Source organism: Enhydra lutris, unplaced genomic scaffold (genome assembly GCF_002288905.1).
Source record: "Enhydra lutris kenyoni isolate GAN:26980312 unplaced genomic scaffold, ASM228890v2 scaffoldscaffold82, whole genome shotgun sequence".
Lineage (NCBI taxonomy): Eukaryota > Metazoa > Chordata > Mammalia > Carnivora > Mustelidae > Enhydra > Enhydra lutris.
In genome coordinates, this window is record NW_019154166.1 from 6,522,980 (window position 1) to 6,537,602 (window position 14,623).

The 14,623-nt window shown below is 37.1% G+C and overlaps 1 protein-coding gene across 2 annotated transcripts in view; it reads left to right on the forward strand.

Moving 5' to 3' along the window:
- Positions 1–14,623, forward strand: part of LOC111161077 (Rho GTPase activating protein 44) — a 167,731-nt gene that overhangs the window by 75,366 nt on the left and 77,742 nt on the right. For both annotated transcript variants that reach the window (XM_022524554.1, XM_022524555.1), the window contains exon 2: positions 14,283–14,322. In XM_022524554.1, coding sequence (XP_022380262.1) covers positions 14,283–14,322 — 40 coding nt within the window. The remainder of the gene's footprint in view (positions 1–14,282; positions 14,323–14,623) is intronic.

Here is a 14,623-nt window from a genome sequence, read left to right on the forward strand (position 1 = left end):
TTAGGGCTCAATCCCAGGACCCTGGGATCATGAGCCGAGCCAAAGGCAGATGCTTAACTGACTGAGCCACCCAGGCTTGATGGGCTTAATTTTTTGGTTTGTTTTTAGTCTTGTGGGATTGGGGTAATCATTTCTAAAAGTTTATGTTTGATACTTAATGCTTAGCTTTTGTTATATTATCTATTGTTTAATACATAGATTAGCTCTTTTCTTACATGTTTTGAGACATTAAGAGAGCTGTGAACCCTCTACACAAATTTAGAAATAACTCACTATAGTAATGTTGAAGCTACTTGTGTATTCCTCCAAATCCAGTCTCTCTGCTTTTTTTGGAGATAACCACTATTTGAAATTTTCTAAATATAACCTTGCTTGCTTTTCATTTTCCTATACCTATTTTATCCCTTACCAGTATTTTGTTTAGTGGTGTTTGGTTTTGAACTTTATGAAAATGGTATAATTTAAGTAGTCTGTTATTTATTTTCCCTATTTTCAGTATTGAACTTCCAAAAATCCCCATCAGGCTCCCTGCTCAGCAGGGAGTCTGCTTCTCCCTCTCTCCCCAACCTACCACCTTGCTCATGCTCTTTCTCTTGCTTGCTCACTCTCTCTCAAATAAAATCTTTTTTGTTCAGTCTGTTTCTTGATTCGTCTCTTTAATTTTTATCCCTTTGCTCATTTGTTTCTTAAATTTCGCATATGAGTGAAATCATATTGTATTCGTCTTTCTCTGACTAGTCAGAGAACTAGAGAACTAGAACTGCTCTCTAGTTCCATCCATGTCATTGCAAATAGCAAGATTTCATTTTTTTAAAAAGATTTTTATTTATTTATTTGACAGAGAGAGATCACAAGTAGGCAGAGAGGCAGGCACAGAGAAAAAGGAGGAAGCAGGCTCCCTGCCGAGCAGAGAGCCCAATGTGGGACTTGATCCCAGGACCCCGAGATCATGACCTGAGCTGAAGGCAGAAGCTTAACCCACTGAGCCACCCAGGCGCCCCCTCATTCTTTTTTTATGGCTGAGGAATATTCTGTGTATAGACCACATCTTCATTATCCATTCATCATTGGATGGACCCTTGGGGTGCTGCCATGTCATGGCCGTTGTAAATAATGCTGCCGTCAACATTGGGGTGCATGTATCCCTTTGAATTCATATTCTTGCATTCTTCCGGTAAATACCCAATCCTGTGATTACTGGAACATGACGTAATTCTCTTTAATTTTCCGAGGAACCTCCATCCTGTTTCCACAATGGCTACACCAGGTTGCATTCCCACCAACAGGGCACGAGGGTTCCTTTTTCTCTACATCTTCTCCAACACCTGTTGTTTCTTGTGTTTTTGATTTCAGCCTTTCTGACAGGTGGGAGGTGGCATCCCATGGTGATTGGCATTTCCCTGATGATAAGTGATGAGGACCATCTTTCCTTGTGTCTCTTGGCCCCCTCTGACTATCTTTGGAGAAACGTCTGTTCCTGTCTTCTGTCCGTTTTTTAACTGGGTTATTTGGTTTTTGGGTGTTGAGTTTTATGTGTTCTTTATATATTTTGGATACCAGCTCATTATCAGATAATGTCATTTGCAGATACCTACTCCCATTCCATAGGTTGCCTTTTAGTTTTGTATCTTTCCTCTGCGTTGCAGAAGCTTTTTATTTTGATTAAGTCCCAGTAGTTTAATTTTACTTTTGTTCCCTTGCCCCAGGAGACGTATCTTGAAAGAAATCACCACAGCCAATGTCAGATAAGTTACCACCTGTCCTCTCTTCTAGGATTTCTTTGGTTTTGGGTCTCACACACATTGAGGTCTTTAAACTATTTTGAGTTTATTTTTGGGTGTGGTGTAGGAGAGTGGTCCAGGTTCCCTCTTTTACGAGTAGCTGTGCAGTTTTCCCAGCAGGCATTGTTCAAGAGATTTTTTTTCCTCATTGGATATTCCTTCCTGCCTTGTCGAAGATTAATTGGCCATATAATTGTGAGTTTATTTCTGGATTCTCTTCCATTGATCTCTGTGTCTGTATTTGTGCTAGTATCATACTGGTTTGGGAGATTAAGGTTTGAAATATAACTTGAAGTCTGGAATTGTGATGCCTCAAGCTTTCCTTTTCTTTTTTAGGTCAGGGGTCCTTTGTGGTTCCATTCAAATTTTAGAATTTTTGTTCTAGTTCTGTGAAAGGTGCTGTTGGTATTTTACTAGGGATTGCATTATATGTGTCACTTGCTTTGGGAAATAGAGACATTTTAATAATATTTATTCTTCCAATCCATGAGCATGGAATGTCTTTCCATTTGTTTGTCATCTTCAGTTTCTTTCCTCAGTGTTTAGAATTTGCAGAGTACAGGTCTTTGACCTCTTGGTTATTAGGTTTATTCCTAGGTTTCTTGTTATTTTGGGGGGGCATCTTACAACTCTATTTGATAGACTTTTTTCCTCCCCCAATTTTTTTTTTTTTATTATTTTACAAAAAAACCCCACAGAAACAAAAAACTGCTAGGACTGTTCTGTAAATGTCTCCTGGCAAATGTGTGGAGGCTTCTCTAGGATAGTGTTTTTTGCATACGGGTTCCAACCCATTAGAGATAATAGAATCAATTTGGTGAGCGTAGTAGAAAATACTAGAGTACATCAGACATAATATGAGTAAATATTCTGTATTGTGCTCTTAAAAGATGTTTCGTTTGGGTATTGCGTTTCAATGTCAAATGCACCAGAGGATGACACACTGTTTTCTACAATGCTTTTTAACAATTTATAGTTCGAATAATGCTTTGTAGCGAATTCCCTTACTCCCTATCTTTACCGTTTGGAATTGTCAGACATTTTTATCAGGCTGGTTGATGGACAGTGGTATTTCTTTGTAATTTAATTTGTATGTTCCTGGTTGCTAATGAGGCTGGCCACATTTTCATATGTTTGTTAATCATTAGAAGTGTCTCATCTCAGAAGTGCTAGTCTTCAGCTATTTTTCTGTGGAGTTGATTCCTTTTTGTTGTTGTTGTTGACTTTTGGAACTTTCTGACATGAATGCTATGATGTGATGTTATGGTATGTTCTGATATGAATGTTAATACTTTGGCAGTTATGTATATATATATTTTTTACATATATCTTCCTCCATTTCCTGACTGCCTTTTCATTTTTTTCTCAACTACTGTAACAGAAGTTAATTTTTATGTAAACATTCTTTTCTTTTATGGTTCATCTATTTTTCCCCCCAATGCGTCATTCCATGGTCCGAAATATAAGACATTGCATATATATTTTCCCACAAGTTTCATGTCTTGTGATTTAGATTTAATCAGGACTTGGGTTTTATGCATGGTTTTAGGTAGAACTCTCATTTTCTTTTTCTCTTTTCTTTCTTTTTTTTTTGAGAAGGGGTATTCAATTAATCCAGCCCTACATACTGGATAAACCCATCTTTTCTGCAATCTGGCATCACACCTCTATCATTTTTTCGTGTGTGGATCTATTCCTGGACACGCTTCTGTTCTCATGTTCAGTGTGAACACTGATATAATACTGTCTTAATTGCTCTGACTTTAGTAAGTTTCTGTATCTGGTGGTGAAATTCCTCTAGCCTGTTCTTCCTAAGGATGACTGTGGTTTTTTCTTATGTCTTTACATTGCCATAAAAGTTTTAGATTGGCCTCATTAAATTAGTTTTTTTTTTTTAAAGATTTTATTTATTTTTTTGAGAGAGAGAAGAGAGACCACAGAGGGAGAGGGAGAAGCAGACTGCACACCAAGCAGAGAGCCTCACACGGGACTCGATCCCAGGACCCCAAGATTGTGACTGGAGCCGAAGGCAGACACTTAACCAACTGAGCCACCCAGGGGCCCCTAAATTAGTTTCTAAAAGTCCTCATTTGGAATTTTCATTCAAGTCCATTGGTATAAAGAGAACTGATATCTTTATAAAGTTAATTCTTTCTATCCATAAATACAGTATATCTGTCTTTCATTTTGTCTTTGTTACTGTCTTCTACTAATTTTTTTTCTCCATGAGATATTGCCCATCTTTTATTATATTTATTCTACCTTTTTTTTCCTGTGTTAAGTGATTTTTGAAATTAGATCTTCTAAGTATTTGCTGGTTATATTGATTTTGTTATATTGCTCTTATATCCAGCTATCATTCTAAACTTTCCTTATTTTTAATAACTTCTATAGAATATGTCAATTTAGCGTCTTTCTCTTCAGTTTTTAAATCCATTTCACTTACTTGCTGAGCTGGCTAGAAAGTGATAGTAGGCATTGTTTTCTTGGCTTTAGAGGGAATGTTTTCAACATGTTCCCATGGAAAATAATGTTTTATAGGTACATTTCAAAAAACAAAGGTAACCATTTTCCTTATTTTCCCTATCTTTCTTGAAGAGGCATTGAGTTTTATTAAATATTTTGTCTGCATTATTTGAGACCATCATGGTTTATCCTTTAATCTGTCAGTGTGATGAATTACACTTGCAGATATCTAAAATTAAATCACTCTCTGGGTGCCTGGCTGGCTCAGTTGGTGGTGCATGGGACGCTTGATCTCAGGGTTTTGAGTTTGAGCCCCACGTTGTGTGCAGAAATTACTTAAAAATAAAGTCTTTAAAAACAGGAAACCACTCTTGCATTCCAGCGATTAATCTAATTTGTTCATAATATGCTAATTTTTTGAGGATATTTTTATGATTCTTAATGTATAGGACTGGTCTGTAATTTTCTTTCTGCATCCTTATCTAGTTTTGGTAACAAATTATACTTCTCTGTTAGCATGAACTATGTGTGTTGCATTTTATTTTATTTTTATTTTATTTTATTTTATTTTATTTTATTCTTTTGAAGAGTTTGTGCAAGTTTGGAAGGAAACATTTGTTGAAAGTTTCCTGCTACATATCTTGGTCTTCTTTTTTCCTTGTGGAAAGATATTTAATTACTGCTTCAGTGTTTTTTTTTTTTAAAGGTTTATAGGATTAGTCAGTCTTCCTATTTATTTTTGAGTCAGTTTGAGCTTGCTTTATTTTTCTAGCTCTTTGGCCATTTTGTTCTGTTCATAACTTTCATTTATTTTTTTAATCTCTGCAGTATTACTGGTTATATTCCACTTTTCTTTCCTATTATTATTTCCTTCTCTCTCTCTTTTTCTGGACAAATCCTGTAGAGATTTGCTGTTTTGTTAGTCTTTTCAAAAAATTAACTATTAACTTTGTTGATTCTATTTTTTTCTATTTTACTAATTTCTTCTCTTTGTTATTTCCTTCCTTCTCATTTCTTGAATTTTAAGCTGTTTATACTTCTCAAGTATTTTCAGCCTCTTTTCTAAAATAAGCATTTGAGTTTCTATATTTTTTAAAGTATCACTTTGCTTACAAGTTTGATATTTTATTTTACTTAAGATTTTTATTTATTTGTTTGACAGAGAGACACAGCGAGAGAGGGAACAGGAACAGGGGGAGCGGCAGGCAGAGGGGGAAGCAGACTCCCTGCTGAGCAGAGAGCCCGATGCCCCAGGACCCTGGGATCATGACCTGAGCCAAAGGCAGATGCTTAACCAACTGAGCCACCCAGGCACCCCTCAAGTTTGATATTTTAACTGTTCAATTCTCAATATTTTAAATTTCTAGCCATGTCTCTTTGACCTCTGAGCTATTTAGAATTGTTTTTAAAGTTTCCTTTAAATCTTGTATGTGTGTTTTTTAAAATTTTAACTTTTCAGCTAATTATTGCAGCTTAAATTACCTCAGGGTAAGAGAACATTGTCTCCTTGGCATCTCTTCTTTGGTTTTTGTCGAGACATGCTTGAAAGGCTACTAAGGGGTTAATTTTTAGAAATGAATACTTATGTGCACGAGAAGAATTTCTGTCCTATAGGGATTAGATTCAGTGTTCCATGTGTGTCCGTCAAACCTATTAACAAGTTTTTCAAATCCTCTGTATCTTTACTTCTTGTGTGTGTGCTTTACCTCTCATTAATTAAAAGAGAAATGATACATTTCTATTATGGTACATTTTTTAGGGCTTCCCTGAAGTTCTCTGTTTTGATTTATATATTTTGTGGTTTTAATCGGGTACATCCAAGTGCAGAATTCTTACAGGCTCTTGGTGAGGTAAACTTTTCATTATATTGGGTTCCTTCCTCCCTTATGTCTTTGTTTTTGTTGTTTTGTTTTGGTTTTGGTTTTTTGTTGTGAGTTTGTTTTTTTGTTTTTTGTTTTTTTGCTTCAAAGTCTATTTGGGCTAACAGTAACATGATATTAATTAAAAATAGCCTGGTATACGTCTTTTCTTTTCTTTTCTTTTTAATCCTCCCGATTTTTCTCTTGTTAATCCTTTCACTTGACAGTTCAGGTTCCTTCCAGCTTTTCGCCATTGCAAGTAAAGCTGCTGTTGAATATTCATGAGATGTTGTAGGGGTGTGTGTATGAACGTAAATTTTATTTTCTCTAAGGTAGCCTTGCTAGGTCATCTGGCAAGTGTGTGTTCAAGTTTGTAAGAAACTGCCGAGCTGTTTTCCATAGGGGCTTTCCCCATTTTGCGTTGCCCTCAGCTCCCGGCCACATAGGAGAGTTCCAATGGCTTTACAGTCTCTCCAGAACTTAATATGGTGCGGTTTGAGGGGTGGTGGTGGTGGCATTTTTGCCACATGAATAGCTTTACTTCATTTGGGTATAAATTCTCATTTTCCTAATGGATAATGTTGAGAAATTTTTTCCGTTCTTATTTGCCACCCATAGATCTTTCTCGATAAAGTTTCTGCTCAGATTTTTTGCCCGTTTTTTAATAGGATTTTTTCCTTATTGTTGAGTTTGAAAGTTGTTTATATATTCTGGCAATAATTCTTCTTTCATGTATCTGATCTGCAAATATTTTCTTTCTGTGGGATGTCTTTCTGGTTTTTAACACTGTCTTTCCTAGAGCAAAAGCTTTTAGTTTTGATGAAGTTTTTTTTTTTTAAGATTTTATTTATTTATTTGACAGAGAGAGAGATCACAAGTAGGCAGAGAGGCAGGCAGAGAGAGAGGGGGCGAAGCAGGCTCCCCACTGAGCAGAGAGCTCTATACGGGGCTTAATCCCAGGACCCTGAGACCATGACCGGAGCTGAAGGTAGAGGCTTAACCCACTGAGCCACCCAGGTACCCCAGTTTTGATTAATGCATCAATTCTTTTCCTTTTATGGATTATGCTTTTGTTATCATATCAAGAACTCATTGCCTAACCGAAGGTCAAAGATATTTTCTCATATTTTCTTCAAAAGTTTTATAGTCTAATTTTTATACTTGGGTGTGTGAACTATTACGAGTTAGTTTTTATACATGCCATGAAGTATGTATGGGTCAAGGTTCATATTTTTTGCAAAGGAATATTCAGTTTTGTCAGAACAATTTGTCGGAGACTCTATTTTTCTTCCTTTGAATGGCCTTTGCATTGTCCTAAATCAGTGGTCATAAATCAGTTGGTTATATTGTCTAAATCTTATTTATTTATTTATTTATTTATTTATTTATTTATTTATTTATTCTTTCTATCTTTTTACCACCATACTCTTTTGATGACTTAGATAAGTCTTAACATTAGGTAGTGAGTCCTACAAATTTATTTTTTTAAGATTTTATTCATTTATTTGACACACAGAGATCACAAGTAGGCAGAGAAGCAGGCAGAGAGAGAGGAGGAAGCAGGCTTCCCACTGAGCAGAGAGCCCGATGTGGGGCTCGATCCCAGGTCCCTGAGATCATGACCTGAGCCGAAGGCAGAGGCTTTAACCCACTGAGCCACCCAGGTGCCCCCAATTTATTTTTTCTAAAAATTATTTTAGATCTTCTACCTCCTTTTCAGTTTTGTATCAATTTTGTATTCAGCCTGGCTGTAGCTACAAAAAATCGGGATAAAATTTTGATTGGGACTAGATTAATTAATCCATAACTAATTTTTGAATATTGGTATATTTATTATGTTGCATTTTCCAATCCACACAGTTTTATGTCTCCATTTATTTAGAGCTTCTTCGACTTGTCATAAGCATTTTGTAGTTGCCAGCATACACCTTCAGTACATATTTTGATAGATTTGTAGGTATTTTATTTTTTTGTAGCAGTTGTCAATGGCATTTGATTTTTTTTTTTTTTGGCATTTAATTTTTAATCTCGGGATTCATGTGTTTATTACCAGCATATAGATGTAGATTTAATTTGTGTATGTTTACCTCGTGTCCTGCAACCCTGTTGAACTCATTTGTTAGTTTGAGGTGTTTTTTTCCCTGTAGATTTTTTTGGCATTTTCTACATAGACAATAATGTCATCTGCAAATAGGGACATTTAAATTTGTTCCTTTCAGATCTGTTTCCTTTTTGTTTACTTTTCTTGCCTTATTGCACTGACTCAGACTTGTGGTACCGTGTGGGATGAGTGTCAAGGTCGGACACACTTGCCTCAATCTCCGTCTTAAGGAGCAAGGTATCTAACCTTTCCCCATTAGGTAAGATGTCAACTGTAGGATTTTTTGGGTTTGATTTTGTGTTTTCTTTTGTTTTGCAGATGTTATTTAAGTTGAGGAAATCCCCTTCTATTTCCAGCTTTCTGGGAGTTTGGACCAAGAGTGGGTTTTGAATTGAATTGCATTTTCAAATGCTTTTTTATGCATCCATTGATATGATCAGGTTTTTCTTTTTCAGTCTGTATGTAATATGATGGATTTTATATTGATTGATTTTCAGATCCCTGGAATAGTATCTCTGAAACAAACCCAACTTGGTAATGGTGAATAATTATTTTTATATATTACTGAATTTTATTTGGTAATGTTATGTTAAGGATTCATACACCTATATTCATGAGGAATATTAGTCTATAATTATTATTATTTTTTTAACTCTTCTTTGTCTGGTTTTGGTATCAAAAGAATACTCCCTTCATAAAATGAACTGGAAAGTGCTCCCTCCTCTTCTGTATTCTGGAAGAGATTGGGTAGAAGTGGTGCTATTTCTTTTTTAACATTTGGTAGAGTTCTTTTGTGGAGCCTTCTGGACCTTAAGATTTTGGGGGGTGGGAGGACTTAATAGTTAGAGTTCAATTTTCTACTATTATAAGGCTATTCAGATTGCCTATTCTTGGGGTGCCTGCATGGCTCAGTTGGCTAAGTGTCTGCCTTCAGCTCAGGTCATGATCCCAGGGCCCTGGGATCAAGTCCCGTGTTGGGCTCCCTGCTCAGCGAGGATCCTGTTTCTCCCTCTCCCTCTGCCACTCTTGTGCTCTCTCTCTCTCTCTCTCTGTTAAATAAATAAATAAAATCCTTAAAAAATTTGTCTATTCCTTTGTTTTGTTTTGTTTTGTTTTTTGACACACCAGGGAGAAAGAGCATAAGTAGGCAGAGGGAGAGGGAGAAGCAGGCTCCCTGCTGAGCAGAGAGCCCAGTGCTATCTAGGTCCTAGGACCTAGATCCTAGGTCCTAGATTCTAGGACCCTGGGACCACTTGAGCCAAAGGTAGGTGCATAACCAACTGAGCCACCCAAGCACCCCTCAAATTGTCTATTCCTATTGGCTATATATACCTATATGGTAGTTTGTGGTTTTTTTGAAGAATTAGTCCATTTCATGTAAATTGTTACATTTACATATATAAGGTTCTAAGACATTTAGACGTTTATAGGGTTCTGTAGTGATATCTCCTGTTTCACTCTTATTACTGGTAATTTGTCTTCTCTTTTTCTGTCTTTTCAGTTGTGTTACGGTGTACTTCAGTTATACTTATTTTTTCAAAGAATCAGCTCTATCATTGATTTTTCTCTTTTATTATTTCTTTTTGTTTTAAACATTCATTTCTGCCCTTATCTTCATGCTATCCTTCCTTGTCCTTACTTCGGATTTATTTTGGTCAACTTTTTATAGGTGTTGAAGTAGGAGCATAGATTTTAATTTGAGAATGTTTCTTTTTCTAATGTATAGATTTGGTGCTGTCAGTTTCCCTCTTAGCATTTCTTTGGCTATATACAACATTTTGATACATTGTATTTTCATTTTTATTCAGTTCAGTATTTTTTTTATTTATTTCTTCTGAGACTTTCTCTTTGACTCATGGATTATTTAGAAATGTTTTATTTTATATCCAAGTATTTGGATTTTTTAGTATTTCCTTCATATCTTTCTGTTACTAATTTCTATTTTGATTCTACTGTGATCAGAGAGTACATTATATGTGATTTCAGTTATTTCAAATGAATTGAGGTTTGTCTTATGGCCCCAGAGATTGTCTGTCTTGGTATATGTTCCATGAGCCCTGGAAAAGAATGTGTATTCTGTGATGTTGAATGGAATGTCCTGTAAATGTCCATTCAGTTCTATTGGTTAATGATGTTGTGTGTTCTCACTTATTCTTCCTAATTTTTTATATCTAGTTAGTCTGTCATTTGTTAAAAGAGGGGCTTTTGAAGTCTCCAATTATAAATGTGGATTTGTCTCCTTTTAGTTCTGTACATTCTTGCTTCACATATTTTGTAGTTTTATTGTTTAGTTCACCCACATTTAGGATTGCTGTGTCTCCCTTGTGGATTGACCTTTTCTCATTATATTATGCTCCTTTCTGTCTCTGGTCATTTCTCTATATTGAAATCTTCTTCATATGTTCATGTAGCCCCTTCTGCTTGCTTCTGACTAGTGTTTACATGGCATATTTTTCTACAGTTTTACTTTCAATCTACTTGTATAATTATACTTTAAGTGAGATTCTTGTATGCAACATATTTTTTAAAAAGTTTTATTTGTTTTTTTGATAAAAGAGAGAGAGCATAAGTGGGGGGAGTGGCAAAGGGAGAGGGAGAAGCAGACTCCCTGGTGAGCAGAGAGCCTGATGCAGGGATCATAACCTGAGCGGAAGGCAGATGCTTAACTGACTGAGCTACCCAGGTGCCCCTAGACAATATATTTTTAATCCATTCTGCCAATCTCTGTCTTTTAATTGACACATTTAGACCATTTACATTTAACATAAGTCTGGCTATCTTAAGGCTTAAGTCCATTTTATTTTTTATGATTTTTTTTCCCCCCTGTTTTTCATTGTTTTGTTTTCTTTTTCTTTCCTTCTGGATTAGATTACATTTTGATTTCTCTATGGCATTTTTGAGTGTATCTCCTTATGTAGCTGTTTTAATGGTATTACATATGCATAGCTTTTCATAGTCTACTGATAGCATTATTTTACCAGTTTGAGTGAAATCTAGAAACTTTACTTTTCTTTATGTGCCTTTACCATCTCTCAATTATAATTGTATTAAATATTTCCTCTACATACATTTAGAGCTACATACACAATGTTATAAATTTGCTTCAACCATCAATTTAAAAGACTCAAGAGGAGAAAGAAGACTATTTTATTTACTGTTTTTGATCACCAGGTTTTTCTTTCCTTCCTGATACTTCAAGGCTGCTTCTTTTACCATTTCTTTTTTATTGTTTTTTATTTAGAACTTCTTTAGCAATTCCTTAAGGCAAGCCTGCTGATGACACATTTTGTTAGTTTTCCTTTATCTGAGAATATCTTTTTTTTTTTTATTCCTGTAGGATATTTTCATTGAATATAGGATTGTAGATTAACAGTTAGTTCTTTTCTTTCAGTACTTGAAAAATGGTGTGCCACTTCCTTCTGTATTCTGTAATTTCTCATCAGAAATCTGTAATTCAAATGGTTTCTCCTCTGTTAGTAAGGTATCATTTTTGTCTCTCTGCTGTCAGGTCTTTGCCTTTAATTTCAGAAATTTTGACAATGAGTCTTGGTGAGGACTTCCTTGTGTTTATCCTGTTTATCCTGTTATTCTGTTTTGAGTTTGTTCAGCCTCTTGAATATTATGTCCTTTGCCGTATTTGGGGAGTTTTCAGCTGTTATTCTTTTGAGTACTTTTTCAGCCCTACCTTCTTTTCCCTCTTCTGGGACTCTGATGAAATAAATATTTAATCTTCTATTATAGTTCCACAAGTCCCTTGTTTTTGTTTGTTTATTTGATCTATTTTTGCTCTGTTGTTTAGACTAGGAAGTGTCTCTTGTGCTTTCTTCCAGTTCACTGATTTCTCCTCTTCTCCCTCCATTCCGAAGTTGAATCTGCCCACCGGGATTTTTCAATTTAGATTATTGCATTTCTCAACTCTAAAATTTTCACTTTGGCCTTTTTAAATCTTCCTCTGGTTTTGACACTTTCTGGTTTTTTGTTTGTTTGTTTCAGTCATGTTCATAAATGCTCATCAAGGCATCTTCACAGTGAATGCTTTAAAGTCTTTGCCACATAATTCAGACATCTCTGTCATTCTGCTTTTGGCATTTATTGATTGTCTTCTTTCAATTTGAGATCTTTCTGATTCTTGATATGATAAGTCATTTTTTACCGAAACTTGAGTATTGTATTATAGCATGAAATTCTTGGTTTTATTTAAACTTTCTCTTTTAGCTGATGTTTTCTGATATCATTTGAGCAGGGGAAGGGAGAATTCTGCTTTGTTACTGGCAGGTGGAAATAGAAGTCCAGGCTCATTGCTTGGCCTTCACTGGCTCCTGCTCCCCCAAGAAGGTGGTGCTGCTCATTACTGCTGGGTGGGAGTGGAAATTCTGGCTCCCATTGGACCTTCACTGATACCTCCCTGACTGGAAGGGGTGGGAGTGGTTTGTTATGGCTCCCCACTTGGCTTGTATCTATGCTGTGGCAAAGGGTGGTTTTGTTACTACTGGATGGTGGTGAAAGTCCTGACTCCCTCCCAAGCCTCCTGTTACACCACCTCCACAAGGAGGGAGAAGGATGCCTTGTCACCACCAGGTGATGGTAGATACGTGGACTGCTCATGTGGTTTCCACTGTTACAGCCAAGCGGTGACAAATTGACCAGCTCCATATTCAAATGTCTCTGACGCTGCACTGGCCAAGAAGAGGTGGGGAGGGTGGAGTGCCTTGCCTGGCAAGGGTGGAAGGCTAGGCTCCCTTCCAAGCATTTGGTGATAGGGGTGGGGTAGGACAACAGGGTTTTTTGTTGTTGTGTTGTGTTTTGGTTTTTTCCTGTAGCATTTGGCTCGAGTGAACAATTATTGTCTATAGACATTTTCTATCTTGCCAGGTTGCTTCTTTCCTGATCGTTTGGCTACAGAGACCTGGCTTTTGTTGGGCTTGTTTTGGCTGTCCTCACTGGTGTTTCAGTTCACAACTTCCAAAGTGCCACGTGTGGAATATGTGAGGCAGAAATCCCCACCACTCCACTCCATGCCATTCATTGGATCTGGTGGCTCCTAGCCAGTCTGCCTTGTACCCACCTTGCAGAGATTTCTTGTTAGTTTTATACATAAGGTCCCAGGGTTTTGTATTTACTTAGTGAGGGGGAGTAAGTGCAATGTGTTCACTCCATCCTCCCAGAAGCCGGCCTCCTCGCTCTCTTCCTTGAGTGTATCATTTGGTCTTCAATATTTCATGCAGATGTCACCGTCTTCAATAATCCTGGTCATTAAAGTTCTCCAGGCTCTCCGTATGTTGTTTCTTCTTTCTCTGGACCTTTAGTGTTGACAGTTTGTTTTCATGGGAATTTGCAGATTATATGTGAGAGTGTGAGAAGGAGAGAGAGACTCCCAGAAACACAAGAGAACATGCCTATGTGAGGGAAATCATTGATTGAACCTTACCCGTGAGATTCTACAGACGAGAAATTGAGACCGCTTTGCTCCAAAGAAGATTCTCATTCACCCCAGAAGGGATGTCAGTAGGGTTGCTAATAGGTTGGGGCCACTTCAACCTGTGCCGAAATTCTTTCTCAGAACGTGTTCATCTCCAGGTCAAGCCCCCCACTTTCTGGTGGGGGCGCCTAACCCTCAGTTGTCGCATCTCCATGGTGACATTTGCGTTCATCACCAGAACTGAGTGTTTTCTTCTTCTTTGCTATTTATTGATCCCTGCTCAGATTTCTGTTACTTTTACTTGCTTGTCTGAGGGAGGTTATGGGGTACAGGTTGGGGAACATGCCTAATTCTGTTACTGAAAAAAAGAATGTTTGGAAAGAAAGAAACGTGTTTGCTGTCTTTCATCCTAGTTCCAGTCTGTATCAGGAGAGTGTGCAGGGGCTCTTGTTTGTTGTCTGCCAGAGGATTTACGGTTGGTTCCCAGTCAATCCCGGGATTGTTCATATTTTCTCTTATGAGAAATCTCTGTTGTGCATGTCTGTTTCTCTCGTCTCGCCATGAGCAGAGAGAGTGGGGGATAAGAAAGAGACTATGTTCCTAATTATTTTTTATTTTTTATTTTTTACTGATATGTTTCTCAATTTTCTCTTTAGGGCAGAAAAGACTGAAGTTCTGAGCGAAGACCTTCTTCAGGTAAGGTATCACCGGCCCCTCAAATACAGACACCGAATATGTCTTCCCATTATGACTTGGGCCATCCCCACAGCCGTTTCAACTGCTCAGACTGCTCTTGGTGCAGTCTCTGTAGACACAAACTTTTCTCCTTTACAGTCTTTAAATACCGGTTTACATAAGCGTTTTCGGGGGACATGACAGTCATTTGATTGCAGGGCTCACTGAGAGCCCCTAAGTCTGCAATTGCCTGGCTCCCTCCGGTTCTCCAGCATTGGGTGTTGTCTCCCCAGCAATGCTTGTCTCTGCAGAACACGGGCTG